The 26,951-nt window shown below is 52.8% G+C and overlaps 10 protein-coding genes across 10 annotated transcripts; 4 read left to right on the forward strand and 6 right to left on the reverse strand.

Annotated features, from left to right (window-relative positions):
* Positions 1 to 616: 616 nt before the first annotated feature.
* N0V89_006119 (uncharacterized protein) lies at positions 617 to 1,534 on the forward strand (the record flags this gene model as incomplete). The annotated part of the gene is made up of 2 exons (XM_056214890.1): positions 617 to 779; positions 831 to 1,534. The coding sequence occupies 2 exons, from the start codon at positions 617 to 619 to the stop codon at positions 1,532 to 1,534; spliced, it is 867 nt and encodes a 288-aa protein (XP_056072157.1).
* A 658-nt stretch (positions 1,535 to 2,192) lies between these two features.
* Positions 2,193 to 2,907, reverse strand: ARF1 (Arf GTPase arf1; the record flags this gene model as incomplete). The annotated part of the gene is made up of 4 exons (XM_056214891.1): positions 2,193 to 2,285; positions 2,335 to 2,400; positions 2,456 to 2,700; positions 2,760 to 2,907. The coding sequence occupies 4 exons, from the start codon at positions 2,905 to 2,907 to the stop codon at positions 2,193 to 2,195; spliced, it is 552 nt and encodes a 183-aa protein (XP_056072158.1).
* A 1,461-nt stretch (positions 2,908 to 4,368) lies between these two features.
* On the reverse strand, positions 4,369 to 5,244 carry N0V89_006121 (uncharacterized protein; the record flags this gene model as incomplete). The annotated part of the gene is made up of 2 exons (XM_056214892.1): positions 4,369 to 5,097; positions 5,164 to 5,244. 2 exons carry the CDS (start codon positions 5,242 to 5,244, stop codon positions 4,369 to 4,371), a joined length of 810 nt encoding a protein of 269 aa, XP_056072159.1.
* A 2,534-nt stretch (positions 5,245 to 7,778) lies between these two features.
* On the forward strand, positions 7,779 to 9,957 carry N0V89_006122 (uncharacterized protein; the record flags this gene model as incomplete). Its single annotated transcript, XM_056214893.1, has 2 exons — positions 7,779 to 8,354; positions 8,500 to 9,957. 2 exons carry the CDS (start codon positions 7,779 to 7,781, stop codon positions 9,955 to 9,957), a joined length of 2,034 nt encoding a protein of 677 aa, XP_056072160.1.
* Positions 9,958 to 10,690: 733 nt separating this feature from the next.
* On the reverse strand, positions 10,691 to 11,491 carry N0V89_006123 (uncharacterized protein; the record flags this gene model as incomplete). The annotated part of the gene is made up of 2 exons (XM_056214894.1): positions 10,691 to 11,127; positions 11,185 to 11,491. 2 exons carry the CDS (start codon positions 11,489 to 11,491, stop codon positions 10,691 to 10,693), a joined length of 744 nt encoding a protein of 247 aa, XP_056072161.1.
* Positions 11,492 to 12,004: 513 nt separating this feature from the next.
* Positions 12,005 to 14,073, reverse strand: N0V89_006124 (uncharacterized protein; the record flags this gene model as incomplete). Its single annotated transcript, XM_056214895.1, has 5 exons — positions 12,005 to 12,669; positions 12,720 to 12,814; positions 12,886 to 13,320; positions 13,372 to 13,552; positions 13,605 to 14,073. The coding sequence occupies 5 exons, from the start codon at positions 14,071 to 14,073 to the stop codon at positions 12,005 to 12,007; spliced, it is 1,845 nt and encodes a 614-aa protein (XP_056072162.1).
* A 2,078-nt stretch (positions 14,074 to 16,151) lies between these two features.
* Positions 16,152 to 17,760, forward strand: N0V89_006125 (uncharacterized protein; the record flags this gene model as incomplete). The annotated part of the gene is made up of 4 exons (XM_056214896.1): positions 16,152 to 16,462; positions 16,723 to 17,200; positions 17,251 to 17,482; positions 17,534 to 17,760. 4 exons carry the CDS (start codon positions 16,152 to 16,154, stop codon positions 17,758 to 17,760), a joined length of 1,248 nt encoding a protein of 415 aa, XP_056072163.1.
* A 3,510-nt stretch (positions 17,761 to 21,270) lies between these two features.
* Positions 21,271 to 22,392, reverse strand: N0V89_006126 (uncharacterized protein; the record flags this gene model as incomplete). Its single annotated transcript, XM_056214897.1, has 3 exons — positions 21,271 to 21,762; positions 21,803 to 21,909; positions 22,023 to 22,392. The coding sequence occupies 3 exons, from the start codon at positions 22,390 to 22,392 to the stop codon at positions 21,271 to 21,273; spliced, it is 969 nt and encodes a 322-aa protein (XP_056072164.1).
* Positions 22,393 to 23,308: 916 nt separating this feature from the next.
* N0V89_006127 (uncharacterized protein) lies at positions 23,309 to 24,412 on the forward strand (the record flags this gene model as incomplete). Its single annotated transcript, XM_056214898.1, has 3 exons — positions 23,309 to 23,452; positions 23,500 to 23,900; positions 23,953 to 24,412. 3 exons carry the CDS (start codon positions 23,309 to 23,311, stop codon positions 24,410 to 24,412), a joined length of 1,005 nt encoding a protein of 334 aa, XP_056072165.1.
* A 319-nt stretch (positions 24,413 to 24,731) lies between these two features.
* Positions 24,732 to 26,573, reverse strand: N0V89_006128 (uncharacterized protein; the record flags this gene model as incomplete). The annotated part of the gene is made up of 4 exons (XM_056214899.1): positions 24,732 to 25,432; positions 25,495 to 26,128; positions 26,201 to 26,435; positions 26,512 to 26,573. The coding sequence occupies 4 exons, from the start codon at positions 26,571 to 26,573 to the stop codon at positions 24,732 to 24,734; spliced, it is 1,632 nt and encodes a 543-aa protein (XP_056072166.1).
* Between the last annotated feature and the right edge of the window lie 378 nt (positions 26,574 to 26,951).

Here is a 26,951-nt window from a genome sequence, read left to right on the forward strand (position 1 = left end):
GTCCCGATGCAGTCTAGCCCGTCTTCCGCCCTGGAGGCGCGCTGGCTCCCCTGCCGCCCCTTCTCGACACGGCGGCGGCCATTCGAGGCGTATCGTCAGCGTCCACACTCATCTTTCTCTCCTCACAGACACTGTTCACGCCGCCGGATCAAGTGCATACAGCCCCTGCACCCCTCTCGACCGCCGCACCACATCTGTAGCCGGCCATGGCGTCCTTTTTTTCCAGCGTGTAAGTATCTCGTGCTTGGCATGGATCTCCCCCCAATTGCTTGCAGCAATGCGTCTGCGTTCCCCGATCGCTCAGTCGACCTTTGTTTCACCAGCTGCGCTGTTCTGTGTCTCACCCTCTGTGTCTCCTCCAAGATTCACTGATTGCCACCTTCCTCGCTTAACCCAAGCCCTTCGTATCTCCCCTCCATACCTGCACCGCTTGTTAACTTCTCCTACTAGACGCCAAGGATTGGCAGGACGTTCCAACAAGAGCAACAATCAGCAGGGCAAAGGCGGTAACGGCACGCCTTCACCAACTACTAGTGGGCCTTATTCGCCTTCTACGGCCCCAGGCCAGACACCAAGTTTCCCGCCTATGCCCCATTCCCCCGCATTGTCCTCCGCCATGTCTTTCGAGAGCCAACCTCAAGAGGGGGTTCCCTCTGGTTCGCGCAGGCCGCCGTTCTTTTTCCGCGAGGAGTACTCTTCTTTGATTGTTCGAGGTAACTTTATGACTTTGGCTGCAAAGCCCAACCTTGTTGAGGAAGGTGAATGGCTAGCACACCAGGGTACGTCGTGGTTTATCTGGTCACGTGGCCTTTACTGACTCGCGTGATCAGTCGTTGAGCAGTATCGCTTGTTGGAACAGATGATCAACATCATAAAGGTTCCGGACGAGAGGACTGGGAAGCCATGCTGCAACCCAGAAGTGTGCCCGACCATGTCGGCAAGCGGCCACACCTACACATGGCTCGACAACAACAAGAAGCCCATCAAGATCCCCGCCATCCAATACATCAACCTCGTCCAGAAATGGATCTCAGGCAAAATAACCGACCCCTCCATCTTTCCCACAGACACCACCTCCGCCCGCTTCACAGACTCCGCTTCAAGCTACGCTTCCGGCTCTATGACCCCATCATCCAATCCCCAGCCCCTCGGTCCAACTAGCATCAACGCTCCCCTCTCGCAGCTATCCGGTCGCGAATGGCTTGGCAAGAGCTCAGGCTTCCCTGAAACCTTTGAGTCTGACATCAAAAGCATCTACCGTCAGATGATGCGCTGCTACGCGCACATCTACCACGGCCACTGGCTTGACCCTTTCTGGCACGCGGGTGCTTACAAGGAGCTTAACACGTGCTTCGTCCACTTTATCAACGTGGGTAAGCTGTTCAACCTCATCACCGATAAGGAGATCGAGCCTATGCAGCCGCTCGTTGACGTTTGGCTGGTGAAGGGTTTGCTGCCTCCGCCACCTCAGGCCGCGCAGGCTTCAAAGGAGGGTGCGCCTTCAGCTGGTCTGCCGCCAGGCGTAGCAGCGTAAGACCCAACTCTTTTGGCCCGGTTAACTTTGGTTGGAAGAGCTGCCGTCTGGAATGGTTAGCCGAAAGTTGATCCGAAGTGGAAAACGTCACGGCCGGTATCGTTGGAGATGAAGTCGATAAGATGAGAAATTGGTCGCATAAGCGGATTGGGCGTTCAGGTTCACTGGGATGATCTGCATTCGGCATGATATAGAAGACTTACGATATGCTCGTTGTGAATGAAAACAATCTTGCAACCCATGCTATACTCCCGATTTTGAAGATATGAGTTCTGAGATCACAATGAAAGACGGATCACGCAACCGTAGGAAACCTGAAGAGCAGCGATATATAGCAAAACAAAGGCTCAAATTGGATAGTAGCACTCTAGAGTACCCGGTAGACTATTTCCGATTTGAACCACCAAACAATCCGTGACATTTAATGATGTAGCGATCATGGCAGTTCACAAACTCCAGTGGTGAAAAGGAAATCTGTCCGCTCCACCATCCGATCTGAATAACACGCAAGCACAGACACATTTGTAGAGGTTCTTCCGAGGTCGTTAAGGGGTGATGGTAAGCGGGGGATGAGAGAGGCTTGTCTGGGTCGCATTGTGGGCAGACCTTGGCAAGGTGGCAGGCCGCATCGTCGTCACGCGGCGGTCGGGACTTCGACTTAGTTGTGGCCGGCCTTCCTGAGCGAATTGCTCAACCATTCGAGACCTTCGTACAGGCCGTCTCCGCTCGTGGCGCAGGTGGACTGGATGTACTGTAGCAGTTGTCAGCGAGTTCGGTGCGATCTGTGTGGGTCAACATACCCAAGCGCGTTGTCGGAGGCTGTGGAGGCCGAGCTTGTCAGTGATCTCAGCAGCGTTCATGGCGTTCTAGGGTCGCGTTAGTCGCTTTTCAATGAATGGCAGTCCGTCAATGTCTGCTTACAGGCAAATCCTGCTTGTTGGCGAAGACCAAGAGCATGGCGTCCCGGAGCTCGTCCTCGTTAAGCATACGCTGGAGCTCCTCACGAGCCTCGACAACACGATCGCGATCGTTGCTGTCGACGACGAAGATGATACCCTGGGTGTTCTGGAAGTAATGCCTCCAGAGGGGGCGGATCTTGTCCTGGCCTCCGACATCCCACACGGTGAACTGGATGTTCTTGTACTCGACGGTCTCGACGTTGAAGCCTGTAGATTGCGATGTCAGCGATGCCGCCCGATCATTGCGGCGATCGGAGTGCACGCACCAATAGTGGGGATGGTGGTGACGATTTCACCAAGCTTGAGCTTGTATAGAATTGTGGTCTTTCCGGCGGCGTCGAGACCAACCATCAGGATGCGCATCTCCTTCTTGCCCCACAGCTTGTCGAACAGCTTCGAGAATGTGAGACCCATGATTGCGGTGTGTGCTCGTGTGTAGAGCTACGATGTGAAGGGGTGCGGGAGGCGGTGAGTGACGCTCCTGAACCTGCGCGAGGTCAATGTCAGAAAGGTGTTTATTCGAGTGAACGTGTTGCGTGTGCAGCGTCGAGCAGTGTACCGAGGCTGCGCGGGCGGTGTTGAGCGCCAGGTGCGAGGTTGCGGTCGAGGCTTGTTATCCCCATGGTAGCCGCTCTCGAACGCGTGGCAACAACGGGCAGGTGCGGCGAGCGACGAGCGCTTGAGTTGACTTACGGGTACAGTTCAAGGGGCGTGGTGGTGGTGCGAGATGGGGTGGTCGTGGATGCAATCTAATTGATGTACAAGAAGGGCTGGGTAGAAGAGACGTTGTGGATTTGGAGGCGGCGAAAAGTCTCGGCGGCACCGATCTGGGCAGTAAGACGACAGGGCAGGAGCAGCAGCCAATGGTGCACACGTGACTGCGGCGCAGGGCGGGCTGTTCGCGATAATAAACGCTTCAGTGGTGCTTGCGGTGCGCCTTTGCTATTCAGCACTGCTTCAACACTGCTTTAAGAGCGTTGCTGGCGATAAAGAACACGTTGTGGTTCCGCTGTTGCGCGGAGAACAGGGTCGCAGGCAACGACGTTCGCGGATCACCGTGGTTCCCACCTCCAGGACCAGTCGCGTGCACTAGAGACCTAAGGCGTCACAGCCTATCTCCACCTTGCCGAATCGGCTCAAGGAGGTATCCATGTGTTTCCAAACATTGTGTGTACGCGGGCAGCATCGCGTCGAATTGCATCATGTGCAAACCAACGCGGGGTTCAGCACATACATTGTTCCCCGCAGGTCGAAATAGCGCATCGCACGAGCTCAAGACGCAACAAGTCGTCTTCGACCCATTTCGACCCATTTCGTCATGTGATGGCCGGTATCCCGAGGTCCTTGTCTTGATTCCTCCATCTATCGCGAACTCGTCAGCCGCATGCTCACCGCCACGGTACTTCACTTTCCAGGCTGCCAAAATTCGAACAAGACAACAAACCTCTTTCCGCAGGCTGCTTCGTACATGCCTTGTGTTGGGACGACGTTGCAAGTAAATAACAATATCCGGGTCCGTATCAGGCGACGCTTTGCAACGAAGCCCCTGTGGTATTCGTCATCTTCGCCAGGCACCATTCCAAGAGGCATAGCAAATGTAGAGAGCTGGGTCAATCTTCGTGGTTACTGCGAAACATCGTTTTGTATGGATCATGCTACTGCGATTACATACTAAAGACTACAAGATAATGGGAGAACGATGGTAACGTGCGGATATCACATAAAGTCCTCTGCTGTACATACGAGCATACTGCCCCTCTTCTAGCTTTTCTCATACTACGACGGCAGAACAAGGAACTGTCTCAACGTCAGACGATGTCCCCAATTGCACGGAACAGTAGTATACGTACTCAGACCAATGGAAGATGCAGCAGTCTACTCCTTGTCCCAGGAGATCTCTGTAGATGGCGGGCCCAGCTCGATGCTGTCCGGTGGAGTCTGGCTCCTCTTTCCCCATCCGATAGTCGTGTCTGGCGGACCCAGCCCGAACGTGGGAGGAGTTATATCGCGCTTCTCCTTGCCCCAGCCGATCGTCGAGTCTGGTGGGCCAAGTCCAAAGGTAGGGGGGGTTGTATCACGTTTCTCTTTGCCCCAAGTGATCACTGTCGAAGGAGGACCGAGCTCAATGTCATCGTTAGGCTTCGTTGAGTCCCTCTTCCCCTTGCCCCAACCAACGTGAGTGGATGGCGGACCCAACTCGATGGTGTTAGGAGGTGTTTCACTTCGCTTCGACCAGCCGATCTCTGTGCTGGGCGGACCGAGACCAAAGTCCGGAGGAGTAGTCACGTCACGCTTGTCTTTTCCCCATGTTACGATGGAGCTCGGCTGGCCTAGCCAGAAGCTGTCGGTTGGAGTGGGTGCATTGGCATCCCGCCTCTCTTTACCCCAGGTGACCACGGTAGAAGGTGGGCTAAGTTCGATCTTGTCTGGCGGAGCCTCGCCTCGCCTCTCCTTACCCCACCCGATTACAGTCGTAGGAGGGCTTAGCTGTATATCGTCTGCTGGGGCGAGTGAGTCTCGCTTATCTTTGCCCCAGGTAATGACAGTGCTGGGCGGTCCAAGGGAGATGTCATCTAGTGGAGTTGCGTTGACAGCGTCTTGCACCTGTGAGACATTAGTATCGAATGTAAGGGTGGAATAAATGGCACGACAAGTGCTAAGGGTCCATACCTTTGGTTGCGCAATAGGCAGTCCGCTTACATTGACGAATATAGCGCCAGCAGCGATCACCGAAACCAACCTGTACTGCATAACGTCCTTCTTCAGTGTCGATATGCGAAGTGGATATTAGTGTAGCTGGAGAGCTTTTCACAGAGCTGGGAGTATATAAGAGGGCTTATGAGCAGAAGAGGGTCCAGTATGGTTCCGATCGACGCCAGGAGATGACGAGACCCTTATTCATATACTTAGCGTTGGAGAGCCTCGGTTGCCACCTTCTTCAAAGGATGATGAACTATCCAACGTGGTGTGTGCCACTGCGTTGATAGCAACCATTATCGTATCGCTAATTTGGATAAACCATGCCGCATCATCCACCAGAATGTGTCCCTTTCGTGCCAGAGACTAGACGGTTTTCGTAAGGGAGAGATTGCAGGCGTGGCAGGCAACTGATAGGGTGGCGATCATTGGGGAGATACCCAACGACGATTCTCGAGCATGACTGATGCGGAAGTACATGGGTGGCACGACGATCATGTGGGTGAACGACCCTAACGGTCTGTATCGAAGCTGATGGAAGCAGGGATGTGGGGTCTGCAATAGTGTCTCTGGAAGGGCTGGGCCCATGCTCTGGGCAACAAGTACTATGTTTGCGGCGCCCGGGATTCCCAAATGAAGCAGGACAACTGAAGGTGCCCAGGACCACAAATACGGGCTGCGTCCACGTTGATATGGCAAGGTAGGATTTCGCTGTCATGCAAGTGCCCAACGTACACCTCAATTTCTTCATTGGGGTCTTGATCAGGGTTTCGTCGCATCGATGCACGACGGGATCTTCTCTTGCAGGTGGCGTGCGCCCATATTCTGGACTGATCTTGATTGTGCATCGCCAGTCCAGACCTTCGACCGATCTTGTACCAATCACAACGTCTGGGATACTCTATGCAAGTGCGTTCAGAACCATGGGTGGACCGTCCGCAACGGCTTTGCAGGTGCCATGTCGTTGCTCTGATACGAGTTCATTTGTAAGGGTACTATTTACGGTACCTTCGTGCAAAGACATTGGAGTTAAGCGACAAATTGATTGAGGTGCGCTTGAACTCATCAGCAAATACACATTTGGAAATTAATACGAAGGATTGAGGTGCTGAGGAGTGAGGATCGTAGCTTTAAATAGCGCAAGAAAGATGATCATACTGTGGGACCTGAGGTCACTCTCAGAATGACCGGGCTTGCCTCATATATCCGTCAAAAACATGACATGGATTTTCAAGATTCGGCTTGCAGATCATTCAGAAACATTGAAGGTGATGTGGTATGTTGGAATGTTTTCGCTCGTCTTGTATACGAGCTTGATAATACGGTGTGAAAGATGCTTGCAAAGTTGTTGACCGTGAAGCGAGCCGCATAGATTGCGGTTAATCTGAGCAGACTGCAGTGACCGATCTTGGCAACGCCGCAATTAAGGGTGTAGCGAGCGAGCATTCAGAAAGGACAGGTTCGTTAATATCAGGGTTTATCTAGCTGCTTGAGTCAGCCGCCTTCGGATCAAAGGGCAGTAATGGTTTCTAGACCTGCTCCGAGACGAAGTCGTTGTGACCATTTGCTATTATCGTCAGATGTGATTGTTCGAATTAAGGCTCGCACGCAAGAGCCTTCCAGTGCACAAGTAACGTCCAGCAAGCATCCATGGCTTGTCCGGGTGTGTGAGGCGTATGTTTGTCGCGAAGCCGGACGCAGAAATTGATGTCAAGGCGTCTCCAAGCCTAGTGCTTCACGGCCTGGTGAATACCGTCGGGCAATAATGGGTGTATAGGCTTTGGTACGCTTCGTGCGTGTAATATGGTGTGTGGCTCATGATGTTGCTCTTCAGTCGCGGATCCCTATCGTGACGCTGCAGCGTGGCAATTTTGGCTACTCCCATGACGTCGTCCAGTATTGTACATTTCTAAGCCAATTCATGAAGATCTGGAGCCGTTGACTGCGATATTGTCGCTTGGATTGTGACTAGAACAGAAGCATGTTTGGCTGATCATGCGTAATCACCCGTGTCTGAAGCAGTGTGTCGTTCTGTGCATCCTGCCATCTAACTGTCTTTAGAGTGTCTGATCAGCTTGACCTGACCGGTAGAAATTGAAAGAAAAGATGTTTCGACGAGCGATATTGTACCGAAACTGACAAGACCCACCTCGCAGAGACCGTCTTGGTTGCCTGTGACTAGTGATGGCGTTGTCTAGCGCTGCATCTCAAAGACGGGTTCCCAGGCGTGACTGATGACGATGCGCTAAATGCACCTCAAACGAGCTGTCCTAAATGAATGAACGTGTGACTGCGCCCAGATCTGGAGGAGCGTGTCTAGTGAGGGTCCCGTTTCTAAAGTTCCGCTCCGCTCCGCTCCGCCGCCAAGAAAGGCGCGTTAGGTCAGCCAAGTTTTCTATCACACCACGCGACGGCAGCACCGAACCTCCAGACGAGCTTGTATCGGCGGCTCGAAGCCATTCTGGCCAGTCTATCCTACACGATTCCCCAATTGAGGCCTTTCTCGCCGGGCAGAGCGTCTACGCTCGCGACACCCATACTCATCTCCCCTCGCAAGCGCACGAAGCTCGAAGCATGTCCCGGTAGCAATGATAGCACTCTGGTCCCGGGCAATTCGCACCCCGGGTACCTGTAGATGCATATCCTGCAGTGCGAATACGCCCGCCGTGACTAGACGCGCCGGTGCCACTGGTCTTAAGGGCGCATGGGTTTTTGGCACCCCAACGTCGACTTTCGTCTACACGACTGTATTCGCTGCAGGTCTTGCAATAGACGCAAAGGCTAAGCGAAGCCGGAACGAACAATGGGATTCCGCATTCGAGACTATACGGGAGGAATTGCGTGCGCTGCAAACGCCTGCAGACCGAAATTCCACTGGCAATGTACACGGACGAGACACCGGGCGCCCTGCGGAAGCGATACCTAGCGATGTGGAATGGGACGATGTGTTCAAGGTGATTGGAATGGACATGATTGATGATGCCGTGTTCGAAAAACGGCAGATAGAATCGGACACGCTTGTAATCCCAGAGGTCTTGTGGGATTTGTTGCATGCAGATGCCCGCTCTGATGGGCCTTCTCTACTCGACTGGCCTGCCAGCACTGGTCCTGGTCCAGGATCGCGATACAATCTGCCTCCTCAGTCTCTGTGGGCACTAGAGAGAGTGCGTTTGAAGGCCTTGCGCAACAGGCAGATTCGAAAAAAAATTGGCCATACAAGAGCTCTCAATCTGTTTGCTGATCCACCATCTACTTGGTCACTCTAGGGCGTATCTGTCGTCTGACGATGATCTTGCTTCGCTGTCGCAGCATATCAGCAGCGTAGCTCATCTTACGTCCCACGAAACACAAAAGGTCAAACGTGAGATCTTGGCGAATTTGAGAGCTGTGCAAACTACCAGGAAGGAGGAATGGCCTGAGGATGAAACGAGTATTAGGCCGGGCCCAAAGTTCAAAGCAGAGCCTCGTTACCTTCAGGACAATGACGGTGATTTCCACCACATCACTAAGCAGCTGAATGTGGCCATCAAAAAGCTTTTTGAGGAATATCACGACAAGCGTAAAAGCCCTGAGTACATCGCTGTAGCCACGGCGAAGATATGCCACAATCTACTCATCTCATCAGCCGCTCCGAACCTGCAAACCTTCAACATTCTTCTCACTGGATTCCAAAAGTGGGACCAACCTCGCCTCGTCGATGATGTTATCAAAGGAATGTACGTCTGTAAAATCCGTCCGAATGAGATCACCTGCGCTGCCATCCTTGATCATTATACGGAAATGCAGAGGCCCGTGGAGTTCAGTCAATTTGTTGCCAAGATGCGAGGTGCCGGCGACGCATTGATGATGGCAAGACCTGACATTACTGTGAACGAAGCGGGAGGAAACCGCCTAGTCCGCATCAGCGAGACGCAGGTCTACCAAAAGGTTTATCCTACACCTATGGTATTCCATGCTCTCATGTACGGAGTCCTAAAGTTCGCCGGTTTCGAAAGAGCAATGGACATTTACTATGAGATGAAGGAGGATGGCTGGGGTCTTGACTTGCTCAGTCTGTCTCGCTTACTGGATGATTGCCTACATCGTGCCGACTGGCAAGGCGGCCAGATCGTCTGGGAAGAAATCGCGAACATCCAAGGACGGGTTAATCCCAATGTCCTAGCCAAGGCGTACGCACAATTTCTCAGTTTGTGCTCTGTTGCACAGAAACCGGCAGCTTTCAACACAGTCCTCAGCGACGTGATCAGACGTGGCTACAATCGCAAGGCTATCCTCAAGTCGGTGAAGGAAATGACGAATGTGGTGCGACCAGATAAAGGCTACCTTGCACCAGCGTTCACCGCTGATAACCTTCTTATCGCGGTATCTGACTATATGAAAACTGGTGAAGCTGCGGAGGCTGAGACAGCACCGTTCTTCGAAGAATCGAAAGCAGGCTCGACTCCGGGTAATGCGCAGTCTCAGAAGCAAGGCATCGACGAGCAGGTTGATCCTTGGGATACGTGGGTAGAGCAGGAGCTCGGCGAACCAACGTCTGGCAAGACGATGGCGCGAAACGAGGCTGCGAAAGCGGAGATAGCGCCTTTCCTCGAGAGTCCAAACGCAGGATCAATCCCTCAAAATGCGAAGCCTCGCAAACAAAGCACCACGGAGAAGCCCGATGCATGGGCAGTATGGATGGAACACGAGCTCGGCGAGGCAGTAGCAGGCGAACCATCGACACCCAACGAGAACGAATCGACAACTAAGCGCAGCAGGGGCTCGTGATGCTTGCTGTCTGGGACCTCTAGTTGAATCTCGACTTCTTCACTCGTTGGTCACGCATTACTTTTATATCGGGAACATACAATGCTGTGTGCGAATCAAGAGCCAAGGATTTCATAGGCCAGGTATGCGCCGCAGTGTCGCCTACATCGCCTACGGCGATGCAGGAACTCGAGATGAAGTCTGCATCTGTATGTATATTGATCATGTAAACCAGCTGTACTATATATAGACGCATTGAAGTTGGATAGTGGGACGAAGAAGCATTTCCGATGGCGTTTCCGGAATCGTTGGAAAAGCGGAGTGCACATGTGCTTGGCTTGTACTGTAGCATATAGCGAGAAAGTGTATGATTCAAAGCATTGAGAGAGCTTGAATGCGTGATCACTGCTCTCATTGGTAATTCCACACTGTATGCATGATACCTTTATGCATGGTGCAGATAACCCTAGAGGACAGTTGTTAATCAATCGCTGAAAAAAGACTTAGGTCGTGAGATGTCGATGATCTCACGCACAATTGACAGTGCTATTGAGGGCGGCTGTTGTGGCTTCCATGAGAGCAGCAGGACTATGCGAAGTCTTCAGCTACGCCTCTACGCTTTACGCCACCGCCAGATCCATGAGTAGTAGCACGAGAACCTGACTGCAATTTGAATTCGCCTACTGGAAAAGCATGGATATCTCCCTACACAAACGCCTCGCAAAGCCCAAAGCACCATGTCCAAGCACATAGATCAGAATACTCCTGGTGCAGCCGCAGAGAAGCCCAAGGCTCTCACGCCATCTTCAAGCATGACGTCCTCGTCTACACTCTGCATCGGCGCACCCCACTTCACCGTTCCCCTGTCATCAACGGCGTACGCGCCCCCAACTTGCCACCTACAGCCGCCCTCGCCTACCGGCTGCCACACGGCATTTTCTTGCTTGCTCAGCTTGATTTGATTGATACCATTGCGCGGGTTTAGCACATGAGCCCAGGTTGACATGCCCAGCCCCCACATCGCGTACAGTTCGCGCTGCTCGTCGATAACCACGTCGACATTCCAAGCGCCTCCGATTTTCTTCGTCCATGCGGCGGTCGCTTCGGGTGTGCAGTGCGAGACGGCAATGAAGTGGATGCCCGTGTGGCGGTTTGCGAGGGAGCGCATGCGGAGGAAGAGTTTCTGTGTGACTTTATCTTTGTCAGCTCCCTTTCTCCCATAGCCATTACTCCTCAGGTAAAACTTACAAGGGCACCCGCAAAATCTCAAGAACAAAATCACGCAGGGTCTGCCATCGATAGGAGGGAATCTCAATTTCGAATTGCTCGGAGCGCGAATACCAATCGTCGGGGGATCAGCGACTGGGTATCCTTCTGCGGGCGCCTGCCACGAGCTGAACGCTTTCCCCCATTGTACGTTTGCGAAGGGATTCGAGAACTCGTAGCCTGTTCCTCCTTCTCCGCCCTTGCTTTCGTTCTTCGGGAAGGACGGGAGCGATACGTTGCCCAAGCCGGCCCTTTGGAGAGCGATCTTAGTGCCAAGCTTGTTGAACATTGTGGTGGATTTACGGTTGCTTGACGTGGGTACTGGAGAAAGGGAGAAGAGGGAACGTAGAGAAGGAAGAACGCAAGGTGGTGAGCTGAGAACTTACGTGTTGCTAGCTGACTTTGTAGCGAGCGAGGCTGATGAAACGGGAGGTGTCGCACGGACTCGCAGTCGTGGTATCGGGATTGTAGAGGGTCCAGATCTAGAAACGCGGGAACGGGCGCTCACGTGTTGGCGCTAGAACACGATAACGCTCTGGGGAAGGTCCCTGGTTTGATGCACGACATCTCAATGCGGTCATGGGAAACCTTGTCAATGCTATTAATTCCGTCAGGCGTTCAATCATTGATTGTGAACAACAGCTAGGACGTGGTATCATGGTACAGAATACAACTCCGCCTCAGTTCATAACGCGACCTGGCGCGCATCCCCCAAAACGAGCCCGGTTATAGCCATCCCACAACTCGTATATCCTGGATCAGTCGGCCTCGGCACCCAGGGTAACACTTCTCTACCATATGGCTACTTCTTGTAGGCGAAGATAGCTCCGCATTCGAACACCGTGCGGTGTTCCAAGCACTCCTCCACGATCTCATCTACCTCCCACCAAAACTGAGGTTCATCGGAGGTCTCATCAACATCAACGTATGGACCCCAAATGTCTTTCCAAAGCGCTCTACCGACGAGCATTTGGAGCTCCGCGTCAACGCAGGATCCGTCGAAAGCGCACGGTAGTTGCATGACCTGGTTCACGCCTTCGACCCTGGGTAGCTCAAAGCCAGCATCAGCGATCCAACCGGGGAAAAGCATGCAAGGCTTTGAGCAACGGAAAGTCTTCTCCAAATTTATCGACAGTCGGTCCTCAATCCATGCTCTCAACAATGGACCAGCAGTTTTCCGGACGGGTGCAGCGTCCATGATCCTAATCTCAAGCACCCCTCCAGGCGCAAGCAAGCGGTGACATTCGCGTAACAGTTCCGGTAACTTCGATGACGGCACCAGCGAGGGAAGCGTCGAGGCACGAATGCGGGAGAACGTCGCATCTGGCCAAGGGCATGGAATAAGACCTAGCTGTGACACCGTAGTGTACGACACATTTCCTGGTAGCGGCATCGGTCGTTGAGGTTCAGTAGTCAGGTATTGAACCTTGTGTCTTGGATGCATCGCAGAGAGTTGATATACTTCCGCTGCTAACGGTCAACTAAACCATCGGTCGTATCATCCAGGTGTCACTTACCTAGATCACCGTACATCTCGAGAATCTTGCCCGTGTTACACTTCGGTTGCGGATTCGATTGTAGCCTTCCCGTGTTTTGGAGCTGGAATGCAGTCCTGCAACAAGTCAATGCGTGTCTCATACGGTCCCGGCCAATGGTCTGGGTACGTCGGCGGGCCTGACTTACAGCACCCACAATCGCTTCTCCAGATGCAACTCTTCGTTGGTCTCCTCGTCATTAGGGTCATCCCACTCTTCCTTGAGCCGATCAAGAATGACTTTTGGACCCGCACTTTCCATTCGCCGGATGAATCGCTGAAATCTCGTGAGCTCCAGCAGGCTATTCTGAGCCATCGTAATCCCATCCAATACGGGTGTTGGCGGCAGCTCCTTCCGTTGCTTTCGCGGCTTCTCAATTTCTTGCAGCTCCTCGGCACCGTGGGGTTGCAAGATGTTCCAGTCGTTAGGAGGTATCCATGGTGCCAACTTCGAAGATGCGAAGCCGTTGGCGTGCGACCGATGTGTCTCGATAGGTGTTACTAGTGCCACGTCTTGCTCAGGTTGGTCTTGCAGTTTCAGGCGCTCGAGTCCCATACATCCATCAGATTTCATGGAGCGGTGCCTGTCACACTGTAAGTCTCAGCGTGGCGGTTGCACGATGGTGAGTACTGACTGTTTTTTGTTGTCATGATACGTGGTCGGAGTGATTGTGGCGATATCGTCGAATTGCGCAGATATGGAACTCCGCTGTGCTGTGCGAGTGATGAAAGAGCGAGGACTGCGTGGTGAGATCTCCTCGATCTCATCAGCGATGTGAACCTTGGGGGAAGGCTTCAGGCTCCAGCGTCGCTCATCTTGGAAGTTCGGTCAGTGCTGCGACACAACAAAGAGACAGACATAATTTACGTGAGGATCGAGAGCCTGTAGAGTTGGCTCCGCGAGACGATAAGTCGCCTTCTAATTCAGGCACTTCGAACTCAGGTGCTGGAGGATCTAGAGGCGCACCGGACGGCAGAGTTGCGGATAAGGTAGAAGAATACGTCCAACTCGGTTGTAGTGATGGGTCCTTCAACTCCCGGTTCGGTTCTGTCTCGACAGAGCGAAGACAGGTGGATTCTCGCCGCGAGGCGTCTGTGACATTGCTGCGACTCGTCAAAGGTCTTGCCTTTTTGTTCGGTCTTAGACTTTTGGCTTTTCGGAAGCTTGACGTCCACCACAGTTGTCGGTCATCGGCGAAAGAGGAAGCTATCGAGCTCCTAGAGCTGGTCACGGAAGGTGTTGTGGAGTGCAGCGAACGCTCTTTCGCGATTCGTTCTCTTCGCTCACCAACCTTTTCTGTATTCGGATCCGTCCAAGAGAGATCGGCGGAGAACATTATGCAGACAAGCAAAACAAGGCGTTGATCGTAGAAATGCGCTAGAAGCTACAGAAAGATATGCGAAAGAAGGAACAATGCTGGGTATCAGACAGATTAAGAGTGGCTAACGCTATCAGATACAAAAAGAATGTACAGGTGCTGGCCAGATAGCTGGTAGTTAGTGTGGAGAAGTCAGGGCAGGCTGCACGAGGGCTCTTTTACAGGAACACCTAGGAACGTCGACTGTCGCACATTCCGCCTGTGGCTTTATCGGTTCATGAAAGGGTCTTTACAAGGACTCCAAAATTTAGGGAGCGAGCAAACTAGCAGGGACCTGACCTGTTGTGCTCACATGCGGGATGTTGGAGCCAACATGCGCATCGTTCGGCTTCGCGGAGCAACTCATGCCGCCAGAGTTTCGCCTACACGTGGGCCAAGCTCGTAGGGTTGTGCAGATTGACTCGAAGCTTCTCAATAAAGCAAGCGCCCACGTCGTACTACCTCCACTAATTGGCTAGCTTATCGTTGCCGCACTGCTACATGTCTCTTCTTCGGTCGACACGGTTCCAATTGTCCAGTCAATCCGGCGATGTGCATATACACTGTGATTCCGTAGGTCATGTGTTATGCATATAGGGCCGCGTTTGCTACGGTCTGAGACCGCCAAATCCCTCCCAAGAGCAGTCGGCAAAGAAAGGGGACGATCAGCTGGGCCTCTAGCCATGGGTTTTCCTGCAGAGATAACTACCGGTCACCACTTCACCCTCACTGCAAAACAACCACGGAGCGGGGAAATGTCAATGCCCCTGTGGGTGCGGCCTCTTGGGGCCAGACCTTGTGCAGCACAATTCAGACCATGTTCTTGCTTCACGGGACAGTTCCAAGGTTTATCGTTTTAGAAGAGACGCGGGGCGGTTGATCGCCCACCGTAAAGGTTTAGATCGACGAGCTGTTCCTGACGAGCGGTTTTGAAGCAGGGTTCAAGGGTGTAAGCTAGATCCCTGACTCGGTACCCGCAGCCACCACCGCGCTCTTCCGTCCCTAGCAAAACTAAATCTCCACAGCGTCACAGTACTGCAGCTGCAAGCCGCCATGGCAGGGCGCTGTGGCCGATTATTTGTCCATGGTCGACGGTACTGTCAGGTACGATTTGACAGCTCCTCCGTCCCGCATCTTGCTCCCACCACGTCTCGTGGCTGGCTATTGTCTGCAGCCTCACCCCCGTCTGCTTCTGTATTTGAAAGTCGAGAACTCCCTTGCTTGTCATCGGTCTATCCTGCGCTGTCCCCTGCAGACATCTCTTGAGCAGGCTAATTTTCATCCCCGTGATCGACCGCACCTCCTGCATACGCAACCCTTCTCATTATTCTTCCTCCCTATGAACTTCGGCTCAAAGATATCTATTTAACCTTCCTCGACGGAAGTGCACACTTGGTTCACCAAATAATTCTTCATTCATACCGTTTGTATATCCTTGTCTTCAATCTTGCTAATACGCCTCTCGTAATGAATGCCTTCAAACGAAGAACCGACACTGTGAACCGACGGGTAGCAGCATCTACATTTGGGCGGATATTTCACTTAGAAGGTTCAGGCCATGTGAGTTCTCTACCCCCAGGGCCCAAGTTCTTGTGGAACGTGGTAACTAATCATTTGCAGGACTTCGAAATCAAGAACACGAAGTTTACAACGGAGCTACGTGCCGGCTTGACGACATTTTTCACCATGGCATACATCATTTCCGTGAACGTGGGTGTGTCTATCAGAGTTATAGACGAATTTTGACATTGAAAAGGCTACTGTGCTGTCCGATACGGGCGGCAACTGCGTTTGCAATGACCCTAATGATCCTCTCTGCACAACGGATAGAGATTATGCACTCTGCATAGAAGGTACAGTATCTCATGCCTTTACTACGATCGTGCTAACCAGACTCAGGCCTGCATCGGTCTTTGATTACAGCGACTGCTGCTATAGCAGGATTCAGCTGCGTTCTCTTTGGCTTCTTTACGAACATGCCCGTTGCACTTGCGTATGTCATCTGCCCATAGCTTAGCTTGCGAGAGGTCAGCGCTGATTTTCCCCACAGACCTGGTATGGGCATCAATGCTTACTTCGCATACCAAGTCGTGGGCTACCACGGCAGTGGCTCTGTGCCGTACAATCTGGCTCTTACTGCTGTGTTTGTCGAGGGCTTCATCTTTATGTTCTTGTCCCTCGTCGGGATGCGGCAGTGGCTAGTCAAGATAATCCCCGTGTCTCTGAAGATTGCAAGCGCCTGTGGTATTGGATTCTTCCTCTCGGAGATTGGACTAGGTCACTCTGCAGGTATCGGTGCGATATCAGGTGCCAAAACTACGCCCCTTCAGATTGCGGGATGCTCGGAAGCCTACAGGGATGAGAACGGGTTTTGCTTGAGTCACCAAATGACTTCCCCAACAGTGAGTGGCTTTGAGCTTGCTTCAGGCTAAATCTATGGACCGAACGCGGCAACTGACAAGTAACTGTAGATGTGGATTGGTATCATGTGTGGAGGCATAGTCACAGCCTACCTCATGGCCTACAAGGTTAAGAGCGCAATGATTGCTGGCATTGCGATAGTCTCAATCATGTCTTGGCCGTAAGTAGAGACCTGCTTCTAGTTACAGGGCACTGATCTGCTCGTAGTCGAGGAACATCATTCACCTACTTTCCCAACACCGAGCAGGGCGACGACCGCTGGAAGTTCTTTAAGAAGGTTGTGGACTTCCACCCCATCACAACCCTCAATGTCCTGGATTGGAACATTTCGAGTGCCCCATCACAGTTCGTACTCGCACTCTTTACGTTTCTTTATGTCGATATCATCGATTGCACGGCCACACTCTATAGTATGGCGCGTTTCTCCGGGGTCGTTGACCCGGACACTGGAGATTTCCCCAGATCTACGCTCGCCTATTGCACGGATGCGTTGTGCATCTCCGTCGGTTCTCTCCTTGGCGTTTCTCCTGTCACAGCTTTCATCGAGTCGGGAGCTGGCATTGCCGAAGGTGGAAAGACAGGCTTGACAGCCATGACCTGCGGTATCTGCTTCTTCGTTTCTATGTTCTTCGCTCCGATCTTCGCATCAATTCCTCCATGGGCCACTGGTTGCACTTTGATCTTGGTAAGCGCAACCCCCAGATCAGCAAGCCATCCTCGCTAACCCCTCCTCAGGTCGGCTGTTTGATGATGCGCCAGATCGTCATGATCAATTGGCGATACATTGGCGATGCTGTTCCAGCCTTCGTTACTGTCATGTTCATCCCGTTAGGCTACAGCGCTGCGTACGGCTTGATTGCCGGGCTTCTGGTGTACACAGTCTTAAACGGATTGATCTACATCACTAAGATCATTAGCCGTGGACACCTTGTTCCCGACGATGAGGACCACCGCGAGTACTGGACAAGTGAGTACCATAATTGGTCAATTGCAATTGCCGGACTAACAGTGCATGCAGTCAAACCCCACGGCAGACTTCCTTGGTTCCTCACAGCCAGTCAGGCCATCGTTTCCCGTTTCGGGCACGGAAGTACCCATGACCTCAAGCAGGACAGCGCGTCACTCAAAAGCGGGACCTCTCAGGAACGGTTCCGCAGCCGATCGCAGGACACGAATCGCGAGCTCGACACCGTTATCGTGATGCCCAGGGATCCTCAGGACGAAAAGGTTTTCCGTAAGATCTAGACGCGGAAGCTCATGATAGTGGAGATGGAGTTAAGGTTTCTTGGCCCTTGTCTTGGGCTTTGGGGGGCTGCAAGTGCTGCTATGCTGCATAGGCAAATACCATTCACTTTGGAGGCCTTGCGGCAGCTGATTTGGTGCTTGGTCAATGTTTCCATCAATCTGTATTCCTATCACGACATTGAATACCACTTTTAGTTAGCTTTGCATTTTGTATTCGGACCCTCAAGGACCCGTGTGTTCGTTGCCTCAGATTGATGAACTTGCACATCGTTGCCACTAGCCTAAACTCTCAAGCCTAAACCATGAACAAGTTTGTGCCTTGTCCTGAAACAGACCAAAGTTTGGAAAGATCGGCAGATCTAAAAAGCGGGGAGGCGCGCGCCGCTGCACGCTTCTAGGGATAAGCTTTTTCGTATCTCGCATCTCCGCAGTTGCGTGCAAATCCGGCAGATATAGGAATAGACTACTTGACAGATCACCTCTCCTACAGGCTGTCTGTCTACCAGACAATACCCTAGAGATCCTGAAACACGCGCCTACTTTCGGTGTCATGTTATCTTCCGTGACTGGCGCGAGTCGTGGAATACCCTGACCCCTGTCATTCGGTAAGAATGATGTGCATGTGAAGTGTGTATTCACGAGCCGTGCCTTGGTGAGAACTCTGCTTGACTCGCGCTCTGATCGCTCTGCCAGGAAACACTTTGCTCATCACTGCGCGCGTGCCTCGAGGAAGTCCTGGGATTGGACATCGTCTCCTATGATTGGCTACAGCTAACAATCAGGCCTTAAACGAAGCACCAAGTTCCGGCCCCTTTTTTGCATATCCTCCTCATAAGCTTCCAGGCGCAAGAGCGGACTGTACCCATCGTGCCTTCTTCTGCTAGAGATGACAGAACTTAAGCTTCGGCCCCCGGAATCTCGATCTGTCAACTTACTTTGGAATCCACCCGTTCACGCCTGTGTGCATGGCGCCTACCATCTCCACGGACATCAGACCTCTTGCGGACCACGGCCCGTCTAAGGTTTCGTCCCGAGTGCCGCGATGTTTGCCTAATGCAGGCAACATAGAGCGAGATCATACCAGCAAATGCTTCACCCATCGCAGGCTCGCGTGCTACTCCTAAACGTCATTGACGACGTTGATCCTACCTTTCACAAGCGTAGCAAACAGAGCCTCCTTGAGTACTGCGGCACCGTCTCGGTCAGCCCTACGACTATCGCCACGCTGAACACCCATTGTGGGGGAAGCGAGCTATTGCCATTCCGAGGTGTCACAGCTTCACTTCCAGATCTAATCTCATTGTGCGTTGCTTGGTAGAAGGTACCATGGCACTGCTTCCAGGAGCCGATCACGATAAATAACCCACCAACAAAGGGCATAAGATGCGCTCCACTTGACTGTTCCAGATCCAAGGGCATCTTACATCTCTGCCACGAAGTCCGTTTTTGTGCGCGGTTGCACGCTGCAAATGTTGACCGCAGATGTACCCACTGTCCTATTCTCGTGTGGTCACACGGCGGCTTGTTGACCTTCCAGAAAGACGTGCCATGCAGACGCCACTGGGATAGCAAACCTTCCAAGCTCAACGGGACGCGCCTGCTTCTTGAGAACAGCTTGAAATATTCGACCCCTCCACAGGATCTCACCTTCCCAAGGAGAAGCTCCCTACATACACGTCGGATCCTTGCTGGCCGGTGTCTGAAGTGAAATATTTCTTTGTACTACACCGCGAAGCTTCACGCGTGCAATTCGTCTTGATTGCAGCTTGCGGAAGTGCGCAAGTCGTGGCCTTGGGCTGCGTCACGTCGAGCAATGCTGTACCACAAGCTGCGGCTACACCGCAGTAAGGGGCGGTGAGCGCCGTTCAAAAGACATTTGAAGACCCCTCCACCCTGCACAGCCAGCCGCTGGCACCTTCCGTACAACAAAGCTCATACCTCCGAGCCCTCATCAGACGCTCATCATAGTCGGTGAGGCGGCTGCCACAAAGAAGTTGCCAAGCCCCGGCGGCCCATGGTCCGCATGCTACCTGACCTCAAGTCGGTCTGAGTCCCTTTTGCGGTCAACGGTGCCTGCACTGAAACTCAACCACATACAATGCGAGCCGCAGCCTGTTCATTCCTTGGTGTGGTGGCTTACTGAGGCTCAGCTTCAGGCCAAGAGCACTGCGTTCCTATGGTTACTGGGTGCTTTAGAACGAGATGGATTGCCATGCCAGTGTGCTGGGTCTGAGATGTTTAGTGCTGCGATGAGATGGGATGAGGGTTGCCTACTTAAACATTGGCTGGAGGTCAAGGGACGTGTCAGCAATCTATTCGGATATTTTGAGACCCGTGGACGATTCCACTCCGATTCATTCAACCCATACTTGATAGTTCAATGACTTGAGTCGATCCATCGAAAGTCTTCAAAAGGATGATCTCAGTAGTACCGGAGATGAAGCACGTTGCTTGTGCCCGGTGCAGAGATAGGAAGGTCAAGTGCGACGGTGGAAAGCCGGGTTGCAAGCGATGTCATAGGAATGGTACGCCCTGTCGATACGTTCGAGGAAGAAACCAGCGGACGAAAAGTGAGTGGTTGCAGCATCTCAGGACCTTCAGTTCTCAGCCAGGTATACTTCTTGCCACGCTTCTCTACTATCTCTCGCTGAACTGCTTTCCGCAGGTAGAACCGACGTTACGCGAAGTTACAGTCGCCTTTCATCTCAGCCCGCGTTACCCCAAACGCCCCGCCTCCAGCACGACAGTGTCTCCTCCTACGCGAGGTCGCCGAGCCCTTATCTCTTCGAGCATGTAGCGATCGGGGTCGACGGCGACCAAAGTGCGACTCCGAGTAGTAGCCTGTTCAGTAATCAGAAGACTGCGGAGCAATGGGGCAACTGTGTCCCAAGCTTGCCGATGTCAATCGAGTACGGCAATATGGATCCACAGTCCTACCTCTTCGAGTCGTCAGCTTCATTCTGCGAAACCGACTGTATTTCGGAGCTCTTGACGACAGCAAACGCTCCGGCGCAATTCCCTATCCGCCCAGTGTTGATGAGGTCGCATACGCCAGGTTCCCTTGCTTGGGAGTCGGCATCCTCCTATGATGGGCCTTCAGAGATGTGAGTGGTTCTACTTCTGTTCTCTGGTGGTTGCTGATGATGCGTACCAGCTCCATGCCATATGCGGCAGCCTTCTACTGCACGCCTGCTTCCTCAAATGCAATGATTTGGAACTCCACATCAACATATGAAGGGCAGGGTGACAATTATCCTTCATCGAGTTATAGTTCGCCGTACTCGTAAAGCGGGACACATTATCTTAACTGCATGAAGAGATTGGAGGTCCATACTTGGTTGCAATGGGAGGGTCGCACTGATATGGATAATAAGATTGCGATTGATTGCCGCTTGAGTATGTAGTAGTGTAGGATTGTCACTGCCAGGCTTCGCCAGATGTACAAACAGGTCAGATTCTGAGAGACGGTGTAGGCTGATAGTGCTCATATTACCTTAACCCTTGAAACACCTACTGTCCTTTCTTCGCCTTCGCCTTCGCCTTCGCCTCGCTTCCCGGTTGCGCCACAAACCTCTTTCTCACGGCCTTCACCATCTGGCTGAACCAGTAGAAGTTCAACAAACTTAAAGCAGTGTTGCCAACGAGGTATATGCTAACCAGCCACAGCGGCAGTTCTCCAGCCTCACAACCGCTGATATAGCCAGGACTAACGGAACTTGCGTTGCTAATGCACTTTCCTTCATCTAACGGCGATGCTAGTGGATCCGAAGGGGACGTCGTCAAAGCCGTGTAGATGTCCGAATAGATCAGTACGGATTGGTACGTTCCCCAGACAATTCGGCATCCGAAGAACGTGGCGAGCAGCGCAATTCCGTTGTATAGTTGAATCCTGGAGCCGGTGAGATCCAGCTTGTCGCAGAACCAGTGGATGTTGAGGAAGGGCGTGGAGAGTTCGTAGAGAACGAAAGAGAGGCCGTAGTAATTTCCAAAGGGTCTCTGAAGCTAGTCAGATCAAGTGTCTTGTGCTTAGGGGAAAACATACAAAGCCAATGCATGTTACTGCCAGAGCACCAATAGCATGCACTAGTGCGCTAACCCCGGAAAGTGAAATGTATTGCGATGAGATCTGGAGATCCCAAAGGAAGTATCCTGGGCACATGTCAGCACGATGTGAATGTGTAGATAAGATCTCCGACATGTTTCCCCAATTCAAAAGCTAGACGTTTCCGAATCGTGCCAATCCTAGCAGGGAGCTTACGCACCTGCAGCGAAACCTTGCACCATGCCACTAGCTGGTGTATATCCCCAGAGCCGACCCTTCCAGTCCATCTCTTTGCGCTGAGGGTCACTGAAGATTACATACAGCGCCGCAGTATTGACGAACAAAGCCTGGATCATGGAGACCCAGTGGATGTCCCAGTTCAAGCGGGTGCGCTTGTTGAAGCCACTGTATCTTTGCGGACATATTACCCGTGACAAGGTGGGCGAGAGATAGTAGAGGATGAAGTGATACCCAAAGAAACCGAGTGCAATCTCGTGCGCGTGGTATGGCAACGTGCTCAGCGAGAGCTTATTAGCGAGGGGTTCTGTGAGCTCTCTGAAGAGCGTAGGGGCCGGTATAGGGTCGCGCATGGTGAGGTAGAGTGTGTTGTGTAGAAGGGACGGAGTACGATGAGCAGCAAGAGCTACGGTGGTCGGATCATGATCATTAAATGCCTGCCGCAGGAAGCGCACCCAGGCAGCTTCACGTTCGAGTCGTGTGCTTGTTTGAGAAGAGCTCGGAAACGGCGATGCCGTCAGACGCTACCCCACGCCCGTGCGCGCCATCCTTCCCAGAGGGAGAGCTTGCGCGAGCTTGAGCCCGACCTCTCCACATCACTCGCACCGCTGGACGACACACACTGGTCAGCCTACCACCTTGGAAGCCCACGGAACAACTTCAATGCATAGCGACGCTCAGTGTAGGTTCCTCTACGCCCTCGGGAATGGCGATGCTGTACGGCATCCACCCTTCAGTTGACTAACGATGGAGGCCCGCCATGCAGCCACCCACTGAGCTCCTCAGTTCAGGTCAGTACCCCCTTCGTCCCCCAAAAGCATCTCCTAAGTGTATACAGACGTTCAATCCATCTCGCTGCCTGCCGCAGAACGATTAGGCCCCACCAGGCACCAAACAAACGCGTGACTGCCGTCGCCACGCCTACGACAGCGTCCGTGCGCATATATTTTGATCGCAACGGCGCTCGACTGCTTCACCTCGCTGCCTTCCGCTTGCAGTCGCACTTGCAATTTTCGAGCGCAAATTTTCTCCGTCGCACGCTCATACTCGACTGTCAATCGATCACAAACAAAGGTTTACTTTTCGTGGGGTCACCACAGCTGCTCATACGCCGGCGCAAGGTACTTGAGCAACTTGCTGTGAATCTGCAGGATCGCGAGGCCGTTTAGCGATACCTTCTGAGGGCTCAAAAACCAAATCTTCATATCACGCGTGTCCCCTAGGACCAAGCAACGAAAACCAAATCTTACAACCCCAACTTGATCCAAAATGTCCGACCGTCAGGACTTGGAAGATCTAGTTGCGCCGGTTGCTGCTAATGGTGGAGATCAGGAAGTGCAGAACGCCGTGTCCCAAGATGGCACTGATGTCGGACCTGGCAACAAGCGCAAGGAGGCTCCGACCACCGGAGATGTATGTTGTTACGGCATTCTCTTCATCCCATGGCTAACACATGATAGGCTCCTTCCAAGAAACAGCAGAAGGTGATCGAGAACCGAGCCGTGTATGCCACTAATATCCCTCGCGATGCTACCATTGAGGAGATCGAGGATACCTTCAAGAAGGCCGGCATCATTGAGCAAGGTGTCGATGGCAAGCCCCGCATCAAGATATACGCTGATGAGGACGGCGACTTCAATGGCGATGTCCTCGTTGTGTACTTCAAGAAGGAGTCCATCCAGCAGGCCATTCTGAGGATTGACGGTTGGGAGTTCCGTCCCGGCCAAACCTCCGAGGGCGTCGTGAAGGTCCAAGAGGCCGACATGTCTTACAAGAAGATCACTGACGGCGAGGTTGTTAAGAACAAGCTTGTTCGCAAGGATCGCAAGGCTGCTGAGCGCAATCGCGCCGAGATGAACCGGTAAGTGATGCCCTCGTGGTTCCGATTGAGCGCCTTTCTGATGAGTCTTTAGCAAACTTGCTGAGTGGTCCGACGATGACGAGGAGGAGGTGCAGAAGACCTTCGCTCCAAAGAAGAATAAATGGGCGAAGTTTGTGATCATCAAGAAGGCCTTCACCCTCGAACAGATCAATGATGAGGAGGATACGGGCGCCGTGCTGGAGATCAAGGAGGATATGCGCGAGGCGGCTGGTCAGTTTGGTGAGGTCACGAAGGTGGTCCTCTATGACAAAGAACCAGAGGGCGTCTTGACTGTTCGGTTCAAGGAGTTCGAAGAGGCCGAGGCTTTCGTCAACGCCTTCAACGGCAAGGGATACAATAACGAGAAGCTTCAGCTTGCCGTCGCTGATGACCGCCCGAGGTTCCAGAAGACCGGCAGGGAGGATACTTCAGATGTCGAGGACAACGTGCGCCGAATGGAGGCGTACATGGATGGCGACAAGACCGATGAGGACGATGAGGACGATAAGTAGGCCATATATGACTGACCGTCCAGTCACTGGCCAAGCTACCATGTCCACAGTCGAAGACACTTTGCGAGCTGCAGTGTCTAGCTTCTTGACTATTTCCAAGCACCTTGGTGCCTCTTTATGATACCCTAATGACGAAAACAGTCATCGGTTTGAATCGGGGATAAGGGCGTTCATGGATTCTAGTATAATACAAGGTTCATTCCCAGGTCTCTACCTAGGATATCATCTTCAAAGAAGACACATGCATGTGAACTGTGTACATATTCTGCTGTGTGTTGCTACAGAACAAGATACACTGATACACTCTTTCGACCGCAAACTACATCAACTCCTTCGTTGCCTCCTCACTCTGCTTTATCCACTTCTCCAACAGCGGCCTATTCCTGGGCTTGAACCCGACCTTGAAGTACTTCGGCTCCATCGTCAAACTCGTGGGGATCGCATTCGCCTTCAGACAGTCGAGGATCGGCGCATCCCTCGGATCCTTTGGCGGCGTGAATTCAAAAGCGCTAATCAACCGCACAAAAGCAGTGTAAAGCTCGCGGTTCGCAAGATGCGAGCCGACGCACATGCGGCTGCCAGCTCCGTAACCGTAGTGAGGTGTCCCCGCACCATCGGGCACATCCAAGTACCTCTCGGGATCGAACTTCTCCGCGTTCTTAAAGTGCGTCTCATCGTAGTCCGCAGCATACGCGTTCATATAGAAAGTAGTACCCGCAGGGATGACCACGCCGTTCCAGGGGATATCCTTGATGCTAACCCTCGGCAAGCAGATGGGGATGACGGTCCAGAAGCGGAGGATCTCCTTGTAGAGGGCGGTGACGTAGGGGATTTTCTCCTCGTGCAGACAGCGCTCCCAGGCGTCGTTGTTGGGGTAGACTTTCTTGATTTCGGCGTAGGCGCGTTGCTGGATGGCTTGGCCTTCGGGGGAGGCGAGGTAGGCGATGCCCATGATGAGGTTGCCAGGGACGGTGTCGAGGCCGGCGGAGACCATGGTTAGGCAGATGGAATCGATTTCCGCTGGGAAGGTGTCAGTGATGGGTCGTTTCAATTAGGAGGAAAGTGTAAGGGGGTCAACGCACCATCGTTCAACTTGGCTTCAGGGTCTTTGAGAATGTTTCCAGTGATGCATGGCTTATCTGTGCCGTTGGCAATGCGCTCCTTCAGCCCCTTGAGCAAGTACTCCAAGTACACATCCCTCCTCTCCCTGAACGTGATCGCCTCGCTGGATTTCTTCGGGAAGATTCTCAGCAGCGGAATGTAATCTTGCCAGTTGTTGCTCGTGCTCCTGAAGTTGCTCACACCGCGCTCCACATCGGTGATCTCATGCAGCAACTTGTCATCCTTGTCGCCATCAATCCTGTAACCGTAATTCAGTGTGAGTGAAGTGTTGAGCGCATACCGCTGCCAGTACGCGCGCGGATCGAGGTCGATTTCCCCACCCTTTGAGTCGGAAAGCAGTTCTTTAATGCTGACCATGGATTCGAGGTCGATGTGCGGCATGTAGGACTGGACCGCAGGGCGGTTGAGCGCGGTTGCGGCGGCCTTGCGGCGGTTCTTGCAGGAGTCATCCCATGGTGAAGTTCCGATGGTGAAGCCTTGGGACGAAGAGACGACGGTGTGGAAGGTGTGAAGGGTCGGACGCGAGATCAGGGCGGATTGGTGCGTGATCCAAAAGTGACGGACGGAGTCGAAGGTGTTTGCAAAGACGATTCTCTATGAGAATTTAGAGTTGGACTTTTTTTATGTGCATGGAGATTCGAGAGGGAATCAGATGGAGGAACGTACCCTGTTGCCCATTCGAACCTGGAAGACTGGTCCGTACTTCTTCACCCATCCCTGAGCTACTTTCGCATGGTCTTCCCCAAGCTCGTACAGACTGCCAAACAACGGCAGACCTCTAACTTCAGGCAGTCCCTTGATGTGCGGAGTATCCGTGCCATAGAGCAAACGGTATGCAAAGAACGTTACCACGGCCGCAGCCGCAACGTAGATAGCCAAAGTCATGATCTCTTCTGTGACGCTGAGAAAAATGCGGGGAAAGAAAGAAAGGAAGATACGAAGGGGCTTGAAGGATTTAGTGCCATGTAGGAGGCCACTTGATCTTATAGTCCGTCTCCAAATGTGAAGTGGAGAAAGTTTGGCTATAACCTCGCGGCATCACCTTCCGATGCGTCAGTGTGCGGCTAAGGCACACAGTAACACGGCTTCCTTACTCAAGGGCATTTGCTGCCTTCTCATTTGATCGATTGTGGCCTCGGATGGCCGCCTTGATCGTCTGCGACCGAATGATATCCGATGCCATTCAAAGGCGGGGAAAGGTGCGATGGAGCTACAACGGAATTTGGCCGCTCACTAGCGCGATGCGGAGGAATAACAGGCACGTGGTGGGGCAAGGCCCTGATCGTTTGTTTTGCGTTGTGTCTTGCTCGCATCGGCCTCTCGTAGACGCGATGGTAAGTTCGTACGAGGTAAATATCTCAAGCACTAGGCATATCGTGGCGTGCGAAGAACTTCCGACGTTGTGGACGGACAGCAA

The sequence above is a fragment of the Didymosphaeria variabile genome, assembly GCF_027946475.1.
Source record: "Didymosphaeria variabile strain IMI 356815 chromosome Unknown scaffold_4, whole genome shotgun sequence".
Taxonomy (NCBI): domain Eukaryota; kingdom Fungi; phylum Ascomycota; class Dothideomycetes; order Pleosporales; family Didymosphaeriaceae; genus Didymosphaeria; species Didymosphaeria variabile.